The sequence below is a fragment of the Gavia stellata genome, chromosome 11, assembly GCF_030936135.1.
Source record: "Gavia stellata isolate bGavSte3 chromosome 11, bGavSte3.hap2, whole genome shotgun sequence".
In the NCBI taxonomy this organism is placed as follows: Eukaryota; Metazoa; Chordata; class Aves; order Gaviiformes; family Gaviidae; genus Gavia; species Gavia stellata.
In genome coordinates this window covers 13,169,603-13,197,009 of record NC_082604.1, presented here as the reverse complement: position 1 = coordinate 13,197,009, position 27,407 = coordinate 13,169,603, and the positions used below count along the sequence as shown (strand labels likewise).

General features: G+C 37.0%; 1 protein-coding gene across 8 annotated transcripts; it reads right to left on the bottom strand.

Annotated features, from left to right (window-relative positions):
• Nucleotides 1–1,578: 1,578 nt before the first annotated feature.
• Nucleotides 1,579–25,969, bottom strand: TRPC1 (transient receptor potential cation channel subfamily C member 1). 8 transcript variants are annotated; one of them, XM_059822363.1, is made up of 13 exons: nucleotides 25,834–25,969; nucleotides 23,839–23,993; nucleotides 22,492–22,593; nucleotides 21,425–21,627; nucleotides 19,855–19,986; nucleotides 18,386–18,581; nucleotides 16,371–16,707; nucleotides 11,582–11,721; nucleotides 9,357–9,500; nucleotides 5,108–5,283; nucleotides 4,746–4,947; nucleotides 3,992–4,186; nucleotides 1,579–3,535 (listed from the first exon to the last, which is right to left on the bottom strand). In XM_059822363.1, the coding sequence occupies exons 1-13, from the start codon at nucleotides 25,967–25,969 to the stop codon at nucleotides 3,308–3,310; spliced, it is 2,346 nt and encodes a 781-aa protein (XP_059678346.1). In that variant the 3' UTR covers nucleotides 1,579–3,307. The 8 variants fall into 8 exon arrangements, with proteins under 8 accessions (XP_059678346.1, XP_059678349.1, XP_059678347.1 ...); XM_059822366.1 differs by lacking the exon at nucleotides 9,357–9,500; XM_059822364.1 differs by lacking the exon at nucleotides 22,492–22,593.
• Nucleotides 25,970–27,407: the final 1,438 nt, after the last annotated feature.

Genomic DNA, 27,407 nt, shown 5'->3' with positions numbered 1-27,407 from the left:
ACAATAATCTATTTTTTTTATGATGGTATGACCATCTGTCAACACAACTTTTTTCAGTGAGGCAGGAGTAGTCTGGCAGCCTGTCCTCCTCTCCCAAATGGTAGGTAGGGAAAGCTCCTGCCTGCTCTTCTCAACACTCCCTTTAGACCAGTTTCTTTCCCAAATCAAAGCACTGACAGCAGTAGTCCTACAACAGGGAACAGGAGCCAGGACTTAAAAGAAACACAGAGCAGTGCCAGTCTTCTCAAGTAAGAACTGGTTACACAACATAGGTAACAACTATTACAAGTTTTTAAAAGCAGATGTAGTGACTGTAAACTTCAGACATTTAAAATCCGACCTGCAACCAAGCAGAATCAAAATTACCTAACTGCAATACAATTTCTGCAATAATTTCAACAGAAATAATAATCAAAACCATAGTTTAGCAAAAGCATAAAGTAAGCTGACTTTCAGTAATGGTTTTGATATTTCTGCTGCAAATGGTGGTAGCATGAAAATTTCCATCTCCATTTTGCATTCATCAAGGTGTAGAGTTAGCTCTAAGACAAAAAGACATTAACATGAAAGAAAAATCAACATTTTTCAGTAGTCTCAAAAAACCCACTTAGTCCTTCCATGACTTGCACTAAAATTTGTACAAAGAAATTCTGAATCCTATAGCCAAGTAAACTCCAGCTTCTCCAAACTTTTTTTTTTTTTAACATCCTAGTTTAAAGAAGTATCACAGACACCCAGAATTTTGTCTCTGTGCATGTCCAGAACCGTTCTGTGAGTGTGCATAAGGGAGATCTCAGAGCCCCAACATCTGCAGACTACTTCTGGAACAGCCACTATTAAATTGCCAAATGAGAAAGCAATAGCATATTTAATACACGTGAACTAGGAAAATCTAAATCATAAGACAAGATTGACTAAACAGTACAAAGCACTCTGTATTGATCAGTAGCCAACTAGATAGGAAGACTGCAACAGCTTTCAAACAAGGCAGAGATGCAAAGTATCATACAATTAAGGGACTACAGAGAACAAACTTCTCTCTCTCTGGCATCTATCACTTTACAGGAATGTATTCCAGGGACAAATAAAAACTCTGCAACCCCCAGATCCAACCCCCCCCAAAAGTGCCTTGAAATAAGACAATTCTTCCTCAGGACACGTCTACGCTGTAGTAGAACACAGTGCCACATGACAATGACCAAGCTACCTCTGTGTGACTCTGCTTAACGTATCAAAAGCAATTAGAAATAGCTACATTAGCATGCTGCTTCATACAGATAAACATACCCAGCTTCCTAGAAGAACTAACCAGCGTGAGCCAAGTGCCAAGCAGCTAATATGGCATCTAGAAGCCAATCTAGCTTGTTTGGAACTAGCTCAGGTATCACTTCATGGCACTGCATGAAGCCATTTAAATGAACTTAAAGTTAACAGGATGGTTCCACAAGGAAAAAAGGTAATAACACATTAATACCAGCTACCTTCCTTAAACTTATTGTCTCAACATGACAAAGAAATTACTTCCAATATGGTATCTGATATAATGTGTTTCAAATATGACTAAAATTAACACAACCATATTTTTCAAAGAGCTTTTATTTGTCTGCTTCCTTTCTTGGATATACATAACATACACAGCACACAGTTTTTACGTTGGTGTATTAGTCAAACGTAAGATCTGAGTCCAAGTACAAAATTCAGTGATCCTCTTTGCTTTGAACACAAGAGGTTAGCTTTTTATTTACATGAAAAGCCAGACTTGCCAGAATACCTTTATACTATAAGACTTCTGGAAGCAGAGTATTAAACCCTAGTTCAGGTATACATAATTTCATAGTACAGAAAATATATTACCTTTACAAGAAAGAGTTTTATAAGAATTCCTTCAAAAAAGTAAACATTCATGTAAGCTTCCACTCTATCAACCTCCCAAAATCAACTGTAGTCAAAGACCACTATGGCTACCTGCGCCTTCTGGACATAAGACCGTTTTAGAAGAGCACTGTCGTAACAGTAAAATTGTCAATCAATCCTTCAGCTGTCATAAATATACGTATTTCATAATTAAAAATACAGGAATCTCACATTTCTCAATTACAATTTGTCAACTTGAATTATATATAAGCATATAAAGCCATATAGGACCCTCTAGCACAGAAAATCCACAAAGCCCTTACTGTCCATTGTAAGCAAAGTCAAATCACATGTTTTAACAAAACATAGTACTCCTGACACAAAAAAAATGTTTAGCTTGGCAACAGCTGTGATAAAAAAGAAAAAGAAAAAAGGCAGACAAGTTTAAAAGTAGGATATGTAAAACCTGTCTAAAGCAGGCCCTTCTAAACTACATCTGTCCAATGACCAGATACAATGTATGTTCTCACAGAAAGAAGTCTACAGTGTTCCAGAGGAATTGTTCAGCATTGCTAACAATAGCACTCACGTGCTCCACCTCATTTTTGTTAAATCACAGGTTTTAATAATTCAATAAATTTATCATCCAGATTTTAAAAACCCAAAGTATTAAACATTAAAAGTTCAAAGGTTAGTTTTAAAATTCTGTTCCCAATCTTAACATGTATAGTAAAACGTACTTTTGAGGCACTGCTGAAAAATCCACGCAGGAACTGATTGTCTTACATATAACCATAAACATTCAAGAAATGGTTGGTCTATTTTGAGTTCAAAATTTCAATGTTCCCATGAAAAGGAAGAGTCTTGATAATCTGATTTTCTGTATTCTATAAACGTTAGTATACACTCAATGGTAACATACAAAACTTGGCACTAGAACTGCCTCTTTCAGAGCCAGTCAGTCTTTGCATGCACTGTAACCTGCAGTCAAACATAATTTCCAACTGTGCTGGAAATGTTCTAGTATTCTATATCTGACTTTTCTATTAAAAATAAACATAGGCTGGATTTCTGTCTTAAAAAGCCTATCTTCTCCCACAACGTGAAAAACAAGTATCAAAAAGGAACAAACAGCAAAAATAGAAGAAATAAACACATTGTGCTAGTTATGAAGCTCTGATACCTGACAGCCACAGTCTGAGGAACATTAAAAAAATTCCTATATACAAATTTTATATACACACTGAGATTAAGAGCTTAAGAAAATTACTATATCTGGCTTTGCATTTATTTCCACCATTTCCACATCTAGCTGCAACTCATGCAAACGCATTTTCAAATGTATTACTGTGCAATAATCTTCTTTTGTATTTGGTCTGGCAACAGAATTAGGTCAACACTTTCACCTACAGGTACGTAAAAGTACATACGCTAGGTATGTAAAAGTTAGGCCTTAGTTTCTTGGATAAAACATAGCATATTTAGAAGTTCGAAAGCCAAGCAGGTCTCTCATTTCATTTCTGAATTTTGACAAGTCTTGCCGCAGTTCATTTAGGTTTTCCACAGTTGCCTGATCTGTGCTTTGCATCTTCTGTCTCATGGAAGTCAAGTAACGGTGGACCAAGCAACACATCACCTTTTGATAATTCTCATCTCTCTTTTGCTTCAGATTTCTCCATTCCTTTAAACAAACATTACACATTTACTATGGAAGAGGGATTTTTAAGCCCTAAAGCCTGTATGCAATTATTCAGAGAATAAATATGAACAAAGTGACAAAGCTATTTTATAGATACATCCTGATGTGCACAAATATACAATGCATGTAAATTGCCAGCAAAATTTAAGTTAAATTATAATCCGCTGTACCAACAAAACGGAAAATTTTTAATCTATCTGGCTTGGTAATTGTCCTATGAGCAATTAAGAGTTCCATAATCCTGAGTGTTTCTCAGTGCACATTCCATCAAGTCTTTTAATTCAGTTTATTTAATGTGATTTTTGTTATCAAGAAGATGCAAAATTAGTACGCAAAATTACAGGGTACAAAAAAATGTTTATTTAACAAAAAAACCACATTTTAGCAAGCAGCATCTTCCCAGCTTCAGAGCCTACAGCTTTCCCAATCATTTCTTACCTTTAGGCTGTTTTGACGTTTCACTTTGCCACTTGATGTATGAGAGCAGATCCATTTACTGAGACTGTTGAAAAGATAACAGATAGTCTTGGGAGAAGGAATAACATTGAAAGGTGGAGGTAGCGTGCATTTGTCATCAAAGTAGCTAAGCCAAAGCTTGGCACGAGCAAACTTCCATTCCTTATCTTCATGATTCTAAAGCAGCAGAAACATTAACAGAGATCAGAAGCAAAAATATTAACAAGCTATTTTGTAAGTTTTATTTTCTCATGCCTTTAAAACTGACCGTTATTTAACGTTGATTATGTAATATTTTACTATAGATATTATATAGTATTTTAATAAATTTGTTAATAATATTAAATAATTAAAATACAAAATAAATCTCTTCAATTCTCGATATACTCTAGTGTAAATACAAAATTCAGCTATGAAGGTATAAATCCCCTATCAAATGCCCAACCACCACACCTTATCAAGAATAGCATCTTGACTCAAACAGCCATCGTATCAAGAAATTCTTCGATTCCCAGAGGGCCAAAGCCTTGCACATGTTCAAAATGCAAAGTACACATTTTATTTGGCGCAAAGTAAAAAGAAGTTCGTATTTGAAGGAAAGATGCCCCTTGTGAGCTCAGAGACAGAGCTCATCCACAGAGGTCTGTAGATTAGTCTACACATCGTAGGAAGAAATTTGTATAAAATCCGAAAGATACAGCTAGCAATTATTGGTAATTAATCAGAAACCACTTACTGCTATCAGCTGAAAACTTTTATGAAGCATTGCCACAAGGAGTTTGGTTAATACTATCACAACCACCACATTGTAGGTACCAACAATAACAGCACCCACAAAAGACTGTAATTCTTCACCATAGCTAAAACGTGTGACAAAGATTGCTACATGGGCCAGGGAGAATATATACCAGAACAGAGCAAAACATGTCCCAATAAACCTACAAAAACAAGAAAAAAAAAAATCTGGTTAGGTAAAGCAAACACCAAAAGTGAGTCTACTTAATGTAAATTCAAGTTCAGTGAAAAATTCCAGTTTTCTTTAATTACTAGGAATTAAGGGCTAGAACAACACAGATATTTCACAGATATCAAACTCACGAATGGAATGTGTCATTGCTCTGTTGTTCACAGAATATCCCCGCACAGTCCTTTTCTTCATTTACAGTAAATCCTTTATCATAAAGTTGTGTCAATCCAATTGTGAATGAGAACAAGACAAGAAGAAACATGCCCAGAAATTTTCCAAAATCTTGTAGCATCTGCCCCATTGAAATCTGTGAAATAGATTTATTTCCCATTTTAGTAAAACATGTAGTTATTTTTGTTTGTATTCTCTCCTTCAGCCTCTAATCAAGAAAAAAAAAAAGATTTACATTTTAAATGTTTAACTTAAAATTTAAGATGCTAAACAGACCTCAAAATCAGGAGATACCCTTTTACTATTTTTCAGTGAAAAATTCTAGATGTTAAAAGAAAACTTAATTAGTTTTAACATCACTTGATAAGTTCATATCTTTCTATTAACCATAAGCAATATTACGTACACCTTATTCTTTATTTGCAATACCAATGGTAATAAGATACTCACAAGTTAATAGATAAAAGCAGTAAATTAAATGCATTTGAACATAAATACCATCATAGTAAGTTAAGAAAACACTTAATAAGGACACTGAATTAATCAAAACATTTGGAATCATAATTCATCGCTAATCAAAAAGTAGTATACCAAAACACATCTGCAGAACACAGAATTAATTCACTGTATGTTTTATGTAAGATTTTAAATATACACAATGTGTAGGTGTGTAAGTATGTAAAAATTGAAGGGTGTAAAGTATAGAAGATACGACACTAAATTCAGATCATTAGTTTCCATTTCAAAATATCCTATACAGAAGCTTGCAACACTAGAAATACAGCATCTTTAAAAAAAAAAAGTTATGCTTGTGCATTTTTCCAACGCAGAGAAGACCTTGACTTACTTTTGTCGTAAGCACAAATTTTTACACAGACACAACACAAACTTGTTTACAGCATTTAAATTACTCTTCCTACAAACTCCTTCAGAGAACAATATACTATTACAAAGAATGCAAATATACATTCTAGATAACTCAGTGTGTGGAAAGCCTAATCCTATATGCATCACAATCTCTACCAAATCATAGTCCAGAATTGTATCACTGGTCAGGTTCTCCAAGTACAAGTTTACTGGGAGATGAAGTGCCAGCTCCTGCTCCCTCCCACGCTGCTGGAAACTCACTGAGTAACCCTGTTGCACAGCAGATTCTCCCCAATCCTTTGGAAAGTTTGCTATGAGCATGGAGAATCTGCAACTGCAGGCAGAGCTATGCAGTAATTATTTCATTTGGTCAGAGGATTAATGTGTTCCCCACCATACTGTTTCATCACATCCATCCTTTTAAAGAAAAAACCCCCCAAACCCAAACAACAAAACATTTACTGTTTAACTGACACATGGTCACAGGCAAAAGAGAGGCAAAGTAGATGAAACGGGAATGCACAAAAAGCGCAAACCACCCAAAACTACTTTGTTTGGAATAGAGCGTAACAACACAGCCCAAATACCAGTTGCTGTCTTCATACAGTCATGCTATTCCTTTTAAAGGATTTAGAATTTCTAAGCATCTGAAATCTAATGATCTAATAATCTCGGGGAATATTATTCTATCTTCTGTTACTAATAAAAAACCACTACACACAGCCAACTTACAAATGTGTGTTAAAATAGGTTTTATTAATCAAGAACTGAATGCTTAAAAATAACTCTAATAGCCAAGAGAACATAGTAGCTGCCTTCCCCCCCCCCCCCCCCCCCCCCCCGTTGGGTTTCCATGCCATATTTGATTACCACCATTTGAACTTTGTGACCTACTTTCAGAAAATACTGTAAGAGTTGTTGCACAAGCTGTACTGGCCAACATTAATAACATAAGCTTCAGTGTGCCACTGAATGGGGTGACTGTTGACTGTTTTTATTTACTTGGAAAATTTCATAATATAGCCTCCTAATAAAAAACTTGTGAAAGATCTAGTACATAAATAAATAGGCACATTAAACAGTGAATCTCTTTAAAATGTGGAGAGACTTCAGTGTTCAATCAATTTGTGTAACAAGCCTAATGCTTACTGCAACATCAAGACTATATTATTTTTTTCAAAGTATGACGTACATTTCCATTTAAAAATGTAGAAAAGAAAAAACATTAAAATAATTAACAGCAACATAGTCACAGCTAGAGAGAAAAGGGCAAGAAGTAAAACAAACAAACAAAACCCTGAGAGGAGAAAGAGGCATCTTCCAATAATATTAAACTGGTTACAAGAATTATGAATATTCTTTTTAAAGCACTTTTTACAATGATTTTAAAAAGGCCAATTTAAAAAGCAATTATTTTTCTTTTCAAAGAAGGACTGTTCTGTCTGAAACAAAAATATTCTAAAAGATCATTATTTGTGCAGCAAGATTAAGTGCTTTAACTCATTAGAATGAGCTGAACCTTCAAGCTGGAGGTTTTCAGCTAGGTCCTAAAGCCTTGGTACAAGACCTAGTGATCTGAGCCAAATTTATTTACTTCAGAACCTCCTTTGGTATAGCTCTAGTTGCAGAGCAAGAGTGGAAAAAAAAATGCTGCTCCCAAATATTTATTCTGCCTTTATGCTTAATAGTGATAATGTTTCTCGCAGGATCCTTTCAGATCGTTTTCTTGCCACAAAGTTCTTAAAACTAGTCCTATTCATTAGAAGAGGGGACAAAGCATTGATTTGACCCATTAGGACAAATTCCATCAGTATAATCACTGGATGACTACCCTATTTATTCTGTGCATCTTTTCATTCAACAGGCACTTGCAAACCCAGTGACGATGTTGACAACCAGCTATATTAACTAAATCGTATCACTATCTGGAGAAAAATAAATAAATAAATATTTTTTTTTAAAAAGTCATCAGTACAGGAAAGCAGTGACTTGTCTGATCTGATTTGCCGTCATAAATCTCCCAGAAAGCGAGGCCAGAGAAGCTGGAAGTATACCTACGCAAAGCTTTTTTCAGTAAGCTATGCTTTTAATAACAGGTGCTATAGTTTGTAAAGGCTTTTCACTGGCAAAGGAACAAAATCAATCAGTGCTGATGACTCAAGCTAAACAGAAAAACCACAAAAGGGAAAAAAATGTTGCTAATGGAATAAGAGGTGACTTCTACTCACTATATTTTTTAGAAGGAAGCCTTCTTCCTACTTTTAATCTAAAAATGATTGAGGGAGGTAATTGCATTCTAAATGTGATGTCTAATAATAGTCCAAGTTCTCTCCCCTATACCCAAAGGTACTAGACCTTCTGTATAGTGTTATATTGCACCCTTGGGTCTACGCAGTTTACCTGAAGTTTATCATGATGAATAGCACCAAGACTAAGATGAGAGGGTCTGTGCTTAAAAAAAAAAAAAACAAAACCAAACCAACTAACTAAAAACCACTACATAGCATAAACTCAGTAGAAAACTCCATGTCTGCTCTGAAATCAGGAAAAGAAAATTAAATTCTTTGCACAAACCCAAGTTAAATTGCAACTTTAAGCGAAAAATTTGAATTTAGCTTTAGGTCTCTACTGTCCCAGCATCACAACACAAGACTGTTAATGCTTCCCCCCACCATATCCGGATGACTGAATTAAATGTATTACATAATTAAAATGTGGGTTTTTTACTGTCACTGGAAGGCTTCAGCAAATTCCAAGTAAGAAGAAACCTGTTCTCCCTTCTTATAACTGGCTATAAATAGATGACTAGTTCAATACTCGAGAGATTTATATTTTTTAAACCAAAGCAATTTGCACAATTCAACTCAACGTGCAACTTCATTGAGGTCACAGACATAAACAGAAAGGCTTTTGATTACTTTTCCCTTGCTACACATCTCATTGGTCTGTCTTTTAGAGACAAGAAGTTAGGATGATCATTTGCATAGAACTTTACAGGAAGAACCTGATTCTTACAGTTTTCAAACTGCAGACACTTATGCAGTATGTTAAGCTAACAATAGATGAAAACTTAAAGAGACAGTATAGGTACAGTTATCATGGAAAAAAAATATAAGAAAGTAAACTACACTAGGTCTTCCATTCTTTTTCTTACCTTCTTCCATCTAAATCAGTATGCTTTACATGAGAGATTAAAAAAACCACACTTCAATGCAATATCACTTCTTTCTACTTTTTACTTTCTGACTTCACTTTAATTTCTTCTTTTTCTCTTTTCAATAAGACTCTTCATAGCAAATTAAGATCAAGTTTAATATTTTCTCAAGCAGTAATGCTATTCACCTGGAGCGGTCCCAGAATAGAGCTGGTTGTGTACATGAAGAAAAGACGCAGATAACTAAGAACATTAGCAAAAGCAAAAAGACCTTCTGCCACTAGGGTAGGATGGAATGCATCCCAGTCCTTCCTTTCAGCATAATTATGAAACTGCAATATAAAAAGGACAAACTGAGATCACTGACATTATAAATACAGAAATACACCCATACACCACTCCCTACTTCTGCCTCCAAAACAAGCAATAGCATAAAAGAAATTAACACATACAATTCATAGATGGCTTACCTCTTTCAGGTATCCCACCCTTTTCAGACAAAGACATTTTAAAAGCCATTCCAGAGGCAGCCAGAAATTAGATGATTTAAATTCAACACCTAACTCTGCCACTCACTTGCTCAGCAAACCATTTATTCCTCTGTTCTGCTTTCCCTTCTACTCTGTTTTGCATGGTTTGTTGAGACAGGGACTCATGTACTTCATAAGCATATGCATTGTCTAGTGTAATAGGCCTCAGTCAAAAACATTAAAATGCTGCAAAGAAAACTAATGTACACATGCAATTGCAACATGGTGACAGCTGGTCTTAACCAGTTTTAGAAACATTCAGAAAGACTTAGGACCTGGGGTTCCTTCAATGGATTTTATGAGTGACTACAGAGAATGGAAGTCACAAGTAAACTGTTGGTGTAAACACACCCTTATCCACTAGGTACTATTCAATTATTCACTGAATATCCACAGATCCCTAACTTCCGGCTTGGCTGAAAACATTCAAAACCAGCTTCTGCTGTCTCAAAATGAACATTCAAAAACTAAGGAACTCAAAGCTGCTTTAAAATAACTTGCCCAGAAGTGTGCTGCACAAAGATGGCAAGAAAAAGGGATAAACATGTTTTTATACATTGCAATTGCATATGTACAAATCCTTCTGCTACAGAGACTTTTCCTTTATTTCTTACAGCTTCAGTGCCTATGATACGGACCTAAGATGTAAACCAAGCATTTTTATTTGGTTTTCTAAATAATCTATGAACTATAAGAATAAATTTTGCTATATAAAAGTGGCAAAAGAGCCATCATGTGTCTGTTACAGAGACAGGAGTCCTACATCTTCAAAAAGGTTACAACTTAAATTAGCAGCAAAGGGCTCTTATCTCAGCAAAGGAACTACTACAGACATGTGCTGGTTGCAAAGCAAATGGTTGGGAAGGCAGCCCAACATGGCATTCTGTCTCTGTATTCTCCAAGAAATGCACCTTTCCTTTCCAAATGATTACCAGCCTCTGAATCAATGCAACGATAGGGAAATTAGCCAAACACCAAGTTGGGAAGAACTGAACCAGTTTATTTCCCTCCCAACTGACAGACAGCTGTCAACTCACAGTTTGCAATACAAAATAATGGTGCTACTGCACTGGCTTGAATTTTGCTAAAATATTCATATTCAATTGGTCTGGCAGCTTGCCATATGCTATGCGGCTAACAACACATGGAACAGAATGGGAACGATCATTTTCAAAACTTGTATCTTCAATCAAATCCAGATGGCTTTTCACAGAGAAAAGACAAGACTCCTCTATGGTCTTGGGGCTTTTTTCCTTACTACCCAAAAAACCCTGAAACCAAAAAAACCCCACCAAACCTAAAACAATTTAAAAAAAAAAACCCACAATCACTTATGACATTTGAGCATATGTAATCAAAAGCTAAATAAAACTTTCTGTAGCAAAAAAGCGTTAGGCAATCTAAACACAAAGATTACTATTAGTTTTCTGCACAGTACTCATCTATGGAATCAGGTGAGTTCAAATACTGAATCACATGAGCTGTAGGGGAGATTTCCCCAAATGAAAATCAAGCCATTTGGAAGACCAGCCAGTTCTTACAAGGAAGACAGTAGCTCTGTTTGGGGTCCCTGAGTACTTGGACATGTCTTGATGTGTTTTCTAACTCCCATTTGCCTCATCAACTTCTCTTTCAAGCCCAAGATGCAACAAGACCAGAGATCTTGACAACTACACAGCGTATACCACATAGTACATTTAATTTGGAAGCCTAACCTGTATCCACATAGTAGGCTATTACTAATGTAGTACACTTAACTACAACATATTACTATTAATATACCACATGTAACGTATCTTCACATATTTTGCAGCAATGTACTAAAATTCTATTCGCCCAGTCAGTCCCAGAGCAGCTTTGGATCTATGAAGATGGGTGCTCACCTTGTTATGGGCAACGACTTTGAGGGCAAAAGTTGCCAAATACAGGGAATTCATGACAAAACTAAGCTGATTACGGGATTCTTCTAAAAAGTCTTCTAAACCATCATACCAGAGTCTTTTAACATCTGACCACACCATTCCTGCAGGAAAGAAAACAAAAGCCAGGGAAGTGAAGCCATTGCACTGGATAGATATTCTTTTACAACTAAAGCACTTTTGACTGCCCTTTGTAAATGGTATTTTAGCAAAGAGAAAGAAGTGGAGTAATCAAGTAAATTTACTAAAAGCATTGCATTGGATTACAAGCATTAATCATAAGGCAACAAGATGTTTAACCTTTTCAAGCCTACTTTCCAACTAAGAAACACATTCTCCAATAAAAAAGGGCATGAGAGGAAATGAATATGAGAAAAATTGGACAGGAAAAGGTCAAATTAAATAAAGGTAGAGGGCTAGAATACAAATGCTTTTTCTGAAAAGTATTCACCTTTATCCAAAAGCACTATAGAAAGCATTGCATTGCTATATAAAGTATCAAGTATTTTTTGGAAGTGTGTAGGTATTATAAAATGTTTTTTGATAATAATGATCAGCTCAGTAACTGTTACTGAAAAGATCCGAAAAGTAGAAACTTATCCTACCCTAACTGTTATTAAACTACATTAGCAGAGAAAAAGAGACCATGACTTAAGATTGCAAAAATCAGAAGTTTAACTTGGAGCAAAATACATTTAAATATTCAGGATCTTTATAGCAAACTGAGTTTTACCATTGTTAACCATGTGCAGCTGTACAGAAAAATACAGTTGCTAAGAATTTTACTAACTGAATGTCTGTTACAGACTTGACATTTTTATAAAACTTGAAAGGACCGTTAGATGAAATATAATGGCACCTTTGATTTCTATGAATAATCAGTTATTTAATGGTTTTTTGAGTACTTCAGATGTATACTACTATATTTAGGACAAGAAAAAAAGCAGCATGTATATAAATGGTAGTTAAAAACTGTTCGACTTGGTTCAGCTTTTAGGACTTTGCAACTTCTCTAAAAACTTTGGCCCAGTAATAGCAAGATACAGTGAATGGGGAAAAAAAAATAAATCAGATATTTATGCATGACTATTTGTTCAGTCAGCTTTACAGCAATGTTGGAAGGCATAATAAAAAGTGTGCTGTGCACAGTTTGTTAAAAGGCTTAACACAAATCTCTCTTCTTCACGGTTCTAAAGAAAGTATTTCTAAACCAGAACCTCTGTGCCCCTCCATATGATAACCATGTATTTTACAGTAAATTTGTTACAGAATCAGTAAAAGGAGTTGGAAAAGTAGAAAAATGTTATAATTGATGTTATTTACACACATAAGAATTTGAGTTCTGTTGCTTTATTTTGCTGGGGAAGACACTTGTATGATTTAGGCTCAATAACTTAGAAAAAAGAATTACCGTATTCATGATTTTGAAATTTAATCTAGCAGAACACAAAACTTGCTGCTACCTTTAGTGTTAGAAAGTCTGCTGTGGTCATTCTGACACTGATTTTTAGGAAGTATTTTAATGGGACTATGGAAGATGATAATGTAGGTAAATCCTTGTTACTTGGTTCTTTTTATTCTAGTTGATTTTGCCACACATTTCCTAAATACACTCCTTTTTCAACTTACTGAATATTTGTAAGAAAAGAGTACAACATGCCATTACAAAATATACTTTTAAACTAGAAATGCAATTACTATTTTAAAGATTCTTAAGATTCAATAATGTGAAAAATAACCTGATTTTAATGATTGTTTGTTAATGATTTTAATGATGTTACTTATAGGTCACTTTTCAATCCTATCTGAAATTCACATTTTAAAATACTACATGAAGAAAATAAAATGTTTCTATAGCCTTTCATTAAAATTTTCAAGACCACCTAGTGACACACTTTCTGCCTACATTAGATTTGATGGAACTGAAGAATTTCTAGAATCAGATATTTAATCTCAAAACAAAGGAGGAGTCTGTAACACTGATTTGTACTCTACATTTGAAGTTTTCAAGTTTCTTTTAAGACCTGCATGTGTTTGTGTTCGGGGTACTGTGTATTTCCAAAATCTGCATGAACTACTCAACAGTTTTAATATAGCTCAACAATTAAAGGAATCACCATTACAAAAAACCCCACCATAAATTAACAAATAAACCACCCACAACTACTTAGATAAAAACTGTGGTGTTTTCTACTTTATCATTGCTTTTTACAAGTCCAGTCAATCAAATGATACATATCTAATTACTTCACATTAAGGTATAAGCTTCCATGAATTTATCTACCAAATTTTAATGTAAAAACAAACACACACCAACCAACCAAAAACACGTTACAAGGTTTTATGAATTTTCAACCAAACCAGAAGTTCGTAAGTACTCAACAAAAATTATACCTGTGCTCCCTCTACTGCATCAACCAGAATTAACATGCATCCTTTCAGGTACAGTTATGATAATCAGTGACAATGACATACAGAAATGAAAAATTGTAATATGGGAAAATAATAATTGTTTTTGTGTTTTAAAACAAGGATGAGGTAAATGCACACCTTCAATTTATTAGACTAAGATGGAGTATGCAAGCATACATATGCATACATAAACATACACAACATACACTTTTTTCTTTAAACAATATGCCAACTCTGCAACAAGTCCAAATTGTATTACTTTTCAAATCAAGCATTACAGAATTGGTCATGAAAGAATGAGTTGTTACTTATTGTTGATGTACCACTAAACTGGCAATTTTGTATATATATTCAAAGTCCTCTCCCTGAGCCGAGTATAATGCTATAAAAATTTCATGTTTACAACTGTAAAAGAGATTTTGCAGAACCCTAAATTTTGGCAATTGTTTAAAGTTGGATTAGTCCAAGAAAAATGTACTGAATCCTCCTGTTCTACCTAGTTAGAGCATATTAAAATAGAAATGAAAACAGTGTAGGAACTGATTTTATGACCAACACTGCATGCTTACTCCAACTGTTTACAATCCAGAAAAATTATAATTAACTTGCATACAATGCACAAATACTTTTAATCTACTTTATGATTACATAAAGATCTTAGCTAGATTTTCAAAGAAACAATAATTTTACTAGTAATATTCAGATTCTAGCATAATTCCATACACAGACACACAAGTAGTGAAGAAGCTCAGACAATCCCTACTACTTTTATATAGAATTCATAGAATCATGGAAAATCCTGAGTTGGAAGGGTCCCACACGGATCATCAAATCCAACTACTGACTCCACACAGGGCAGCCTAAAAGTTAAACCATGTATCTAAGAGCGTTGTCCAAACACTTCTTGTAAAAGAGAGCTAGAAGAAATTAAAATTTTCATGGATTGCTGGCTGATGAAAAAACAAAGCAAGTTTGACTCACAGTGATTAAACCACCTACATACTAAATACTACTACCTATTCATGAAAAGTTATTGGAAAAAATCTAAAGCTATGTCTGAATTAGTTTTATTCACAGAATCACAGAATGATGCGGGTTGGAAGGGACCTCTGGAGATCATCTAGTCCAATCCTCCTGCCAGAGCAGATTGCACAGGAATGCGTCCAGGGGAGTTTTGAATATCTCCAGAGAAGGAGACTCCACAACCTCTCTGGGCAGCTTGTTCCAGTACTCTACCACCCTCAAAGTAAAGACGTTCCTCCTCGTGTTTAGATGGAACTTCCTATGATCCGGTTTGTGCCTATTACCTCTCGTTCTGTCACTGGGCACCACTGAAATAAGACTGGCCCCAGCCTCCTGGCACCCACTCCTTAAGTATTTATAAGCATGAATAAGATCCCCCCTCAGTCTTCTCCAGACTAAAAAGACCGAAGTCCCTCAGCCTTTCCTCATAAGAAAGATGTTCCAGTCCCCTAATCATCTTTGTAGCCCTTTGCTGTACCCTCTCCAGCAGCTCCCTGTCCTTCTTGAACCGGGGAGCCCAGAACTGGACACGGTACTCCAGATGCGGCCTCACCAGGGCAGAGTAGAGGGGGAGGATAACCTCCCTTGACCTGCCAGCCACACTTTTCTTGATGCACCCCAGGATGCCATTGGCTTTCTTGGCCCCAAGGGCACACTGCTGGCTCATGGGTCATCCTGTTGTGTCCTCCAGGACTCCCAGGTCCCTTTCCACAGAGCTGCTCACCAGCAGGTCAGGCCCTAACCTGTACTGATGCATGGGGTTATTCCATCCCAGGTGCAGTACCCTACACACTTGCCTTTGTTGAATTTCCTAAGATTCCTCTCTGCCTAGCACCAAGGAAAACGAGTTGATGACAGGCTCTTATCTGTTACAAAACTATTAGTCTGAGCAACACACACTTACTTTGCCTGCATGGGTGTTTTTTTTGTTTTTTGTTTTTTTTTTTTTAAGATCAGCATTTTAAAATGTCTATGAAGATACACAGCTTTTACATTTAGTTATTGCACAACTGAATCTCAGATGCATCACTCTGAATGCTACCAGTCCTCCTGAAGAAAAATTCACATTCCTCCTCTGTTAGATCCTACAACATTCTGTTTCTCATCCTTCACTTTCTGTGATAACTAGAGATTGTTGTAACACTTCACATCCCTTCCTCAAAACATGTTTGGTTTTTTTTTCCCTGTAACTATCCTCCGAAGAGCAAACTTCAGTCAAGCAATGAGTAACATGCTGATTTCATAAGAAGGTAGTACAAATCATTATCGTTTGATAAACATCAGCAATTGTCATCCAATCTACTCAAATTATACCTACCAATTAGCCATATTATCAGAAGATAGTCTATTCTCTCAAGGGCTGGTCCCATTGTATTCTTCTTATTCTCATTGTAGACAAGGGAGTACAAATTAAGTAATAACAGAAATGTGAAATATGAAGCTCCATGAATAATAAACTTCATAAAAGGAGTGTGAATTATTCGACCTACTCGAGATTTAGGGGCTAACAAGTAACACAGGGACAGAACTGGCCAGAAAATGCCAACCATCAAAACAGTCAAAATTTTCTTGCATGTGTGCTTGCGTCGATAGCCTGCCATCTGTCCAAACCATACAGTGTTTAGAAACTGCTGGCAGTTAGACTGAGCAACAAACTGGGGGGGGGGAAAAAGAAACAAACAAGAAATCAGTCTCAGGTTTCTTAATACAGATTACTAATTTACATTATTAAAATTCATTTTCAAACTATATGTAGTTACCAATGAACAGGAAAAGGCATGAATATTAAGTTGAAATAATTATCTCGTAAGAGAACAAAAGTGCTATGGACCCATTATGATTATAAGCAGCCATTATTTTAATTTCCTTCTAAAGCCAGCAACTAAACATAAATTATACATACTAGACTTCTAATGGTTTTCAGGTTAAGAATTAGTTTTGATTTCTAATCATTTAGAAATCTAGCATATAAATAACATCATACCTCAGACAGCTTCATTGTCTGTTGATATAAAATACAGTGATCTTATCTGAAGAATAAGACACTGTTATTGTAAAATACTATCCGCATTGTAAAACACAATACCTTCTAAGTTGAGGACTAAAGTGGCCAAGCAGTTTTATACATATCGGTTCTTAGAATCATTATGGCTCTATTCAGCAGGGTTAATTTTAAATCAGAGTAAGCTATGTTGTATCAGTCCCTCAAAAGAAGATCATGTTGGCCTGAAGGTTATGTAGATTATGCAAATGTAGTTTCAAATTTCAGGTGCTTATTTGCATGGAGTTACAAAAGAACGTATTTCACTAGAGGATGGCTTGTCATTTAATTTAAAGAATATCAACAAAAAGAACCTTGGTATTATCATCACAATTTAGAAGGCATGACAAAAAACTGTCTCTATAGTAAACTTTCCAGGAATAAAACATATTCTGCAAAGATACTTTCCTTATACCACACAAAACATGTTGTTACTCTCCAACCACTGTGGTAAAAACAAACTATGCTCAAAACCAGAACATCTGAAATACTTCAGTATGCTTGTTTAATGCACACCAGATATGTGTAATGTTGGTTCTAGGACATTCCGTAACAATGGCTTATGACTTTTAAACAGTGTATTTTAACAGTCACACAGTTTAAGCCTAGATATGTAGAGCAGACAGAATTATAATGCCTTCTGCAAATGCTAACTGAAAATGGATTTTGCATGGAAAGGAAACTTTCTCTCTGTCCCTGGTCCTTGTACTAGAATCCCACAAATACTCATTTGCCTTCTAGTACAGCAAAACTAGAGTTATAATTTGTCAAGATATAAAGACAACAATGACCTAATGCATGAAATAAGTTCCATACTGATGGCACAAAAAGTGCTGCTACTCTGGAACAGAGGTGCTATTCAGTTATACCATCATAGGTCTAACATAATTACTGAACAGCACAGATGAGGCCTGAGCCAAAGCTGAACAGCTAATGACAAGTGAGAAGATGATAAATCATGTATAGCACCTAAGGATCCATGCTTCCCTAGGCAAGGATTTAATGAGGAACTGAACAAATAATTACCACTATCAGAGCTGTTCATAAAAGAGTAGTCTATACTCCAATACAGAAAATACTACATTCTTCTCCACAGTAAATACTGAAGAAACACTCAGTATCTTGCAACATCATTTCCCTGTTTCACATGCAGATGTTCTGTGTATTACCATTGCTTCTATAACTCTTGCAAATTTATTTCCACTTCTATGTCTAGAGGCAGAACAACAAATTCAATTAATTACTAACAAAATATGATATGGAAAGCCTATCAAATTACTGCAAAGACAAACCTCTTTTTGATTATACTTGATTGCAAGTTTTAAGCGGCTTAAGTTCATCCTCTCTTCCAACAATCCTCGCTTGTCTACATGTTCATCACTAGATGTGTGATTCAGAATAACTTCCAGCTCCCGTGAATTCCGTGCTTGCGCAAGCAAATCTTTAGCAAAGGTTTTGCACTGTTGAGCTAGCTCCTCATAATCATTTCTGAAATACACAGAGACAGTACATATTATTACCCTGTTCATGTATTTTCCATTAAATCATTAACTATCCATTTTTGGTTGGGATTGTATGTTATGCTAAGACAAATTAAAAAAAACCAAACCACCCAACAGTCACATGTCAAGGTTCAAGCATTCCAAAGACAACTCTGAGTAGGTTTCACCATATAAAATGGCAATTATGCTTCAGTTTAGTTTGCAACTCCATTAGACAGAGAAAAATTGAAAAACAGACTTACAGTATATAAATTCTTATCTTATGAGTTCCATATAAAGAGTTAAAGCTTAGAATTATTTCCAGGAGTTGAGAAAGTGTAGTAGTCACAAAATATGGCACTATTAAGTCATCATTTGGACTTTCCACTTGCAGAGGAAGTTGTTTTGGATTTTGCTTTATTCCTGTCATCTGAAAATGAAAGTCTATTCACTGAATACTATTTATTAATATAACAAACACAACAAAAGAAACCACATGATTTGCTTGTCTCACCTGGCACACAGTCCATTTTAGTGGCAAGTGTATCACAAAAATGCAACAGTTGAACTCTTATCAAGATAGACAATCAGCGATAAAAGCAAATTCATATGTTGTTTAGGAAAGTAGAGTTTTACCCCATACCAACATTAGCTTTCATGTTCTCAGAAAGCTTTTGTGCTGCTAAGTTTCAAAATGCTAGAAACCTGCACAGTTTAAACATAAAATGATACAGAGCATTTGTTCATTAAATAGGGCGTTTTCAGCACAGAATTTTCTTCACACATACGCATATTATATACATATACACACACACACACTGTATCAGAGATAAGGAGCAAAATTAAGAAACAATACCCAAAACAACTCCCAACATCAGTCAGGTCAGTATAAACAAGGTGTTGCATACTTCAGCCCTGATGTAGGGAAAAAAAAGGGCAGAGTACTAATGAGATATTGATATGATTATTAGGTGTGTGATCTTGAAGTAAGTCAGCATTTAGCATCATTTCTATTTATTTTTCCAGAGTAGAGCTGAAATTTGAACTGTTGGTGCAACTACACACATTGAACTGTCTATGCCTAAAAGGATTTAAAGTAATTAAACTGTCAAAGTGACTGCTAATGAGGCATAAATTATATAACTTGTTATTATGTCTAATTATCAGTTTAAACACTCCAATTACAAAAAATTAAGAATAAACCTTTTCTAATGCATACACATTTCTATACATGTAATTTCATAGAAGTATTAATGTTGCCTTCTGTTTTCAATCCCCACCTGAATTCAACCTCAACAAGGCTTAATTCTTTCAAGTCCGCACTAAGTTCAAAAGCTCGCAGGATAGGATCCTCCTCTGTCAACATTATTAAAGCAGGACTGGCCAAACACCGATAAATGTCAAGACGAAACCTGTGACAAAAGAATAGCAAGCAAAATGAAGATGTTTCATTTGATCAATAGTTTCAAATCAGAACCTATTCCAGAAGTTTGCATAAAACAGTCAGCTGAAAGACAAAACAATTTGGTTTCTTAAAATCAGACACTACAAGCATTAAATGTGGTATGTCACGGAAGATACTGTCCTTCACATACTTAGAATCCCTATTATTCTAAGTATCAAAAATTGGTCAAACTGGTCCCCTCTTCTTTTCCTCACTACTTCAACTGTTATCAGTACCTCAGCAGAAGGCCATCCGTTAAGGTAACAGTACTAGTAAAATTTTGACATTTTAAGTGTTACACAGTAGCTCTTATGGTTCTTCAAGTGGAAATAAAGACCGGGAAGGCAATAGGAAAAATAAAGAAGAATAAAGAAGATTTAAGGCAATCTTCTATTTTAACAAACTAAATTAAAAACAGTGGGGAGCTTTAAAGTGCAATGCAAAAAAAAAATTCAGGGAAAGAATCTGAAGGGATGTTTTCCTCTTGCAAAACTAGCAACTCATGAACACTGAAACAAAGTCTGTTATCCGTTCTGTTTTAAACAAAGAGCTGTTATCTCAAACGTTTCTATTGTTCGTTCGCTTGAGATACCCTGACACCTTTTCTCATACTGAAGTTAATGACATGGGGTATCAGATGGATACCAGAATGTGGCCTGTAGTAGCTGAATACCAGTAACAATTATGCTTTCACTTATCTTATTTTTTAGTAACTTGGATACATCCTTGAGTAATAATGTAATAATTAATTGTATATTGTAATCACAGTCCACTTATGATCTTTCAGCTCTGTGATTTTTTCACCTCAACTCTCGTATATTAAGTTGTATTCAACCCTGAAATATGTTGTCAAGTTAACCAGACAAAATATTGTTAAGATTGATAAATCCTCCACTCCTTTGAACCTTTATTAAAACGCTTTCTACTTTCAAAAAACTGAAGGAATAAAAAAAAATTGTCTTTAGTTTGATTCATCAACCCATGCTACATAAACACTTTTGGAAACAGGATACAGAATTATACACCTCCTCATTTTGGCTCAAAAAACCCCAAGTATTAACTAACTTAAGAAAAACTTTATTTGCATAGTTCCCATGCTCCCAAGCCAAAGATAGCTAGAATGTTTGTGGCACAACCGGTAGAAAGGAAAAGCACATGGCTTAATATGCACTAAGAGTATAAAATCAAAATGAAAAAAAAGCCACTGCCTCCCACCAGCCTTTTCAAGCACAAACCATCCCCAAGAACCACCATCTCTCACAATAAAGGCTACATTATATTAAAGGAATCCACTCATAAACCTCACCTTAAAGAGAAAAAGGAAATATACTGGATCTGACCCAAGCAATACCAGAGAATTAAAACAAGACTTTTTTTTATTATTGTCTATGACTGGTAAGTCTTACCTGGAATGTCGTAGACTATCTTTTTTGTTCTTTGCAGTACACAGTGTGCATTCACAGCCTACAGCATGAGGTTTGGGTAATGATATATCTTGCTTTAACAGCATGGTGAGAATTTCATAGTTGTTACGATGAGCAGCTAAAATGACAGGTGCCACATCCATGGTCGTTGAGTACTCTGGGTTCTGAATGCGTTCCATTAGTTTCTGGAATAAAAGGTAGGAAGTATCTAAATTTATTACATGCAGTTCTACTACAGTGTTTACATGTAAGGGTTTTTTTGACTGTTCAACAATTAATCTCTCCTTCAAAATATCTTCCTATGTTTCATAATATGAAAATAAGGAAAAATTTGTTACAACATTCAAACACCTCTCAGATAAATACTAGAAAAAGAAAAATGGACACAGAAATGTTTCTGGTTTATTTACAAAGAAAACCTGACATTCAGTGCCTGCCTTCTCCAATATACATGCATGATATTAAAAAGTGTATTTTGCTCTAGTTTGAGAAAAAAATATTATAATTACTATCTAAGCACAGAAAAAATATCCTGACTGTACCATACTCTGATAAACAACGCCTTATTCCTTCCCTCCCTCCACCTCTACTTGTGAACTTTTAAAAGTTCTTTGATACTTAAGCATTGCCAAGATAAGTTTCAACTGATTAATTTCAAGGTGAAGATTTGATGTTTATAGATTTGCTCAAAAAAATCTGTGAAGCTTCAATACATGAATATACCCATTATAGGTCAAGGCTGCTAATGACCTTCCAAACAGTGTACAAGAAAAGATTTATAACCACTGTATTTTTTTCCTCTTCTGGACTAACTAGGCATCTGTTAGTGTTTGGCATGTATAAAGCCACTGGATTCCTGAGGCGATAAAGCAAAACAACGTTTTCTATCCTTCAAGACAAAAGAGGCTATAAAAATAATCCCTAATGTCCAGATTCTATCACCTTAGAGATAGAATTTCATTTAAGAACATTGTTTTAAATACTACGGTTACCCAGAATGCAATAGACCCCACTACCCGACCAAAAATCAAGGAATAACAACACTCAACTACAATGGTTGGTCTGGAGGATCTTTTTGGTCGGTGATTAAGTAGAATGTCAACAGCTCCCACCACTTCCGAGTCAATAGCCACCAACAGTGCATCTGATGACTATGGAGACAAAACAAGTCATATGTGAAAACAGCAGTAACTTAAACAGCATAAAGAGTCAATCTGAAGCCAAACTGCATTTTTGTTCTTTGACATATTTAGTTTTAAATTATTTTTAAAGTACTACAATGATGTTCTATATTATCACCATTCATACAAACAGGTTACAAAGTCAGTTGTCATTCCAGGAGTTCGCATAGCATTACTGACAATTTGTTTTATTGCAGAACAGCAAGAGAACCAATTGCAGAAATTACTTTCCAGCAAAGATGATGCAGTATCCTTGCAAAAATCAAGTTCTAAGGGACAGTTTACCAGGTTATTAAAAATGTTTAAAACAAGTATCTGCGTAACACAACTCAGGCATATGGGATACTTCAGCCCCGTAATTGTAGTTCTGTGGTAAAGGTAGGAGCATAAGCTTTTCTTCCTGGGCTGATAACTACTTCTGAAACATCTCTTAAGTTGAGCTAAGCAGCTTTTCATTTTCCCTACAGTTGATATTATTCTTTTTAATTCACTTTAGAAAATTCAAATTTTTACTTTAAAAATAAAAGACACTGCTTTTATTATTACCACTAAAAAGGAGATTCAGGGAGGCTTTTTCCTGTCCAATATCAAACAACCTAACAAAACATAATACTTTTCCCTGTCTTACATACTTAAGCCATCATAGCTACAACTGTCCCAGCAGCAGCAGAGATGTTGCATATAGTTAAGGAAGTATTGTTGGTATGAAACTGCCTCTGCCATCAAGCACAGATCAAGTTTAATAAGAAAGCACTGCAGAAATGCATGCTTGTCTTAACTTAAAATCATCTAATATAATGTGCATTCTTCTAACTGTGCTACCATTTTAAAAATTATTATACTCCACAGCCAAAGAGATCACTGGATTCTACACTTTTTAATATGAAGCACTCTGACTAAATACTGTTTATTTCGCTTGAAGATAATGTATGTTACCTCTGCAACAGGAATAACATTTAAAATAAAATTCAGGCTTGTTCGTATCATTGAAAATGTTACTTATACATTCGCCATGCCAATAAAATCCCACTAGAAATGTAAATTAGTAAGAAGAAAACACTTTCACAATTACTAAATGGAAAGAGAACTGAACTGCCTACAAAGAAGTTCAATTCCTTCCAAATTCTGACAGATTAACAGAGAAGATGTATAAAGAGTAGAATACCCAGATCAATGACTACACTCAAAATTTTCAATAACTTATGTGTTGTATACCTGGCAGCCATAATCCAAAAGAAGCTGTAGTATGTCTAAGTTTTCATTTTCAATGGTTATGGTAACAGCATTTCGTCCAAGCACATCCACACAATTTATGTTCATTTCGCCCGAGCTGTTTTCCTCTAAGAGTTTCTTAACCATGTAATAGTCACCTGCACAAGTAATGTATGAATGTCACTTAGCATTATTATAAAGCAACAAACACATGTGAACATTCTAAGTACCAGCTACCATCAAACAAGACAACATTCCATAGCTGACAACAGAGATTCAATATGTCAGACAATTAAGAAGTCAAGGTAGATAAGAATTTTCTCATCAGGGAGGAAACTAAAGATATTTCAGGAGATCTCTTTCAGGAAAGCACTAAAACAGGTACTTTAATCCACCCCTTTAGTTCCAGTCCTAAAAAAAACCACACACAAAAGCACGGGTACTTTTCAAAGCCAGGGCAATAGCTCATACATAACCTGTACATAACACAGGAAACATCAAGTTCAACTACATCAGAGACGGCTTTTCTGTTTGAAAGAGCCATAGGCTCAGAGAAGCCCTCTCTACAATGCTACAAACAGGTTTGCATCTTCCTTGAGCAGGAGCCACATTAGTCTTCTCCGTATCACTCAAATTTTAGTGTATAGATCACCAAAGCAGGTGCGATATGATGCTGCAATGTTATAAAATTTAAGCTAGCAAGTTTGATGAGCAAGTAAAGCTAACTACAGTAAGATGTACATAAGCTGCACTTTCCTGTTTGACTGAAGTATAAACACAGCAGGCTGCCTTGTTTAGTGTTATTCTGTTTAACTGATTTTTCTTGCCAAAGATAAAAGCTTTGAATTATTTTTGTCTCTAGGGTAACAAATTATTTTGCAACATAGAAGACCATGACCAAGACAGACCTTAGTGCATAATACTTATAGACATATACGTAGAATACTTCTATGTACAGTAGAATACGTACAGAGTCTGCAAGAGTCCTAAATCAGCTGTTATACAAACAATTTTTTTTTTACATTTTTCATCGTGCATTCTTTTAGCTCCCTGAGCCTCTTAGACAGAAAGCTGTGGCTTGGTCTGATCTTCAGGACAGACTACACCAGCAGCACGGCTGCAGGCAGTCCCGCTGTCTAACAGCAAGGCACCCCGCCAGAGAGAGCACCAGAACAAATTTCCTAAGCCCGCTGGCTAACATCACCACAGAAATACTCCTACAGTTGTGAACTAACCTAAACACACGGCCAGCAGACAGCTCTGCACATAAACACACCAGCTTCTACAACCATGCTTATGTCCTAAAGTACACATAACCATTCAGCACATGATTAAAAGCCTATCTCAGAGTCCAACAATTTGGACACGTTAAGATCAGTTTGATTTAAGCCTGTTTCTCTGTTTAAGGGTAACTAAATAGATTCTTAAAGTAAATAGCATATTTTAGAAAGGGAAATCTCTTCCCATCCATCACCGTGGGTGCAAATCACAGGAAATTAGTCTCACTCATTCTGAGGATGTCTAGATAAGCCCCCGATTTTACAACTGCATTGTCACGGACACTTTAACAGTGAACGCAGAAAATATCTTACAAACTCCTCTGACACAAACCGAACTCCCTCACAAACACAGGTGCTGGCCCAGCGCCTCCCTCCCGCCGGCGCCCGCTGGTACTGGGAAGAGCGGGAGGCGGCGGGGCTGCGGGGCCAGAGCAGGGCGGCCTCGCCGCGGGGCGCCTCCTGGGCCGGGCGCTGAGGCGAGGCCAGACGCCGCGGTGCCCCCCAGCAGCAGCCGCGCAGCGGGGCAGGGCGAGGGCCCACAACTCCCGCAGCGCAAGGCGCGGGCACTCGCACGATTTACCCCCAGCCCCCGCCCAATCCGCCGGGGCCGAGGCGCTGCCGCCGGGCGGGGGCGGGCTCGGGCCCTGGGAACGAGCGGCCGAGGCCTCCGCTCCCCGAGGGCGCGGCAGGCGAGGCCGGGCCGGGCAGCGGCCGGTACCTTTGTCGCAAGCCAGCAGGAAGAGCTTCTCGTCCAGGGTGGTCTCCTCCTTCACCTGCCGCACGTCCTTCAGTGCCAGCAGCTTGTTCGGCGAGGCCGAGGCGGACGGGTCCGCGCTCTGGTACAAGGCGGCCATGGCGCCGGCTCCGCCAGGCCCATCAGAGCGCGGGCAGGGCGCTGACGCGGGACAGCGCGACCCCCGGGGCCCGCTGCCACGCCGGAGGGAGCGCAGCGGCAGCCCCCGGCGCCGTCAGCCCCGCGGGCAGGCAGGCCAAGGCGGAGGGCGACCGCTCCCCGCCGCACTGCGCAGGCTCCAATGGCGGCGTCCCCCCCCGCGAGGGGCAGCGGGAGGTGGGCGGGGAGGAGCGCCGCCGGGGGCTGTGGGGGCTCACGGCCGGCGAGGCGCTTCTGGCGCAGCCGCTGCCCTTTCTTCTTCTCCTGCGGCTCCGCAGTTTACCTTCCCTCCCGGCAGCGTTTAGGGGGCCGGGGGCGGCAGGGGATGGGGTCCGCGCCCGTCAGGAGCTGTGAGGAGGATTTCGCGGGCTTCCTTCGAGAGAGGTCGTCGTCTCGCCAGGCGGTGCGGTGAGGCCTCGAGACCACACACCGCAGCACAGCACCAGCATCTAACTACTGATTGTCCCCATTCCTGCATTCTCCCTTAAATCTGTTTCGCTCGCAGCTGCTACAGTAGGCGCAGCCCTACTCACCCCAGCCTCACGAGCACTGCGGGAGGCATCAGCTTTAGGGCACCAATTCCCAAGTATTTGTTAAAGTGGCTTTCATTCGCTTTCCTCTTCTGTGAATGGTTCTAGAAATCGTATATGTTCTCCCTTTTCATATACATTACATGAGCTACCAGACACTACTTTTTTGTGCATTACTCTAGCATGATAGACGTATTTCCGTAGTGTATGTTCGCAGCTAAGAAGCAGAGTTCATAGCTTTACTGATCAATGTAAGGTGAAAGTCTGACTCACTGTTTTTTGAATGTCCTTTAGAAAAACCTTGTTTGGTTAACACTTGCACTCCAAAATGAACATTATTCTGAGAAGACAATTCTTGACAATGGTGTTAGCTGTCATTTATCCTTCAACATGTAACTCTTAGTTAGCTTGTACATAAAACTTCTATGCTGAGAAGCGTGAGATGGTTGCCCCTGAAAACCCATTTCAATTTAATCAAAGGAAGTTTAATTCTGGACATATAATAATGAGCCTAATAATTGTAGCAATTTTTTCCTAAAGGGAACAAAACACTATGGCAATAGTTTATACCACAGGAAATACTGACCCTTACAGAGTAAGTTGCTGAGTGCCTCTGCAGGTAAAAACAGTACTTTAGAATTGTCCATATCAAGAAGAGATCATTTATTCTTGCAGTATTGAAATGAGGCTAAATTGAGGCTTACTTATCTTGAATGAGGACTTAGACTGATTTGTCTCCAGAACCAGAACAAAGAACTCAAATTCTGTACAACACCCGGTCATCATTTGGAACTGGGACTAGAAACTAGGTAACTATCAAATATTAATAATTTATTCTTGTCCAGACAATATAAGCCAGTAAACAGAAAC

Coding starts and splice junctions, on each gene's coding strand:
- TRPC1 (XM_059822363.1), bottom strand. CDS start 25,969: ATGGCCGCCTTGTACCAGAGCGCGGACCCGTCCGCCTCGGCCTCGCCG. Junction 22,594..23,838: donor TTTTGGATTATGGCTGCCAG/GTATACAACACA, acceptor TTGTCTCCATAG/TCATCAGATGCACTGTTGGT. Junction 4,948..5,107: donor AGCAATGACACATTCCATTC/GTGAGTTTGATA, acceptor TTGTTTTTGTAG/GTTTATTGGGACATGTTTTG.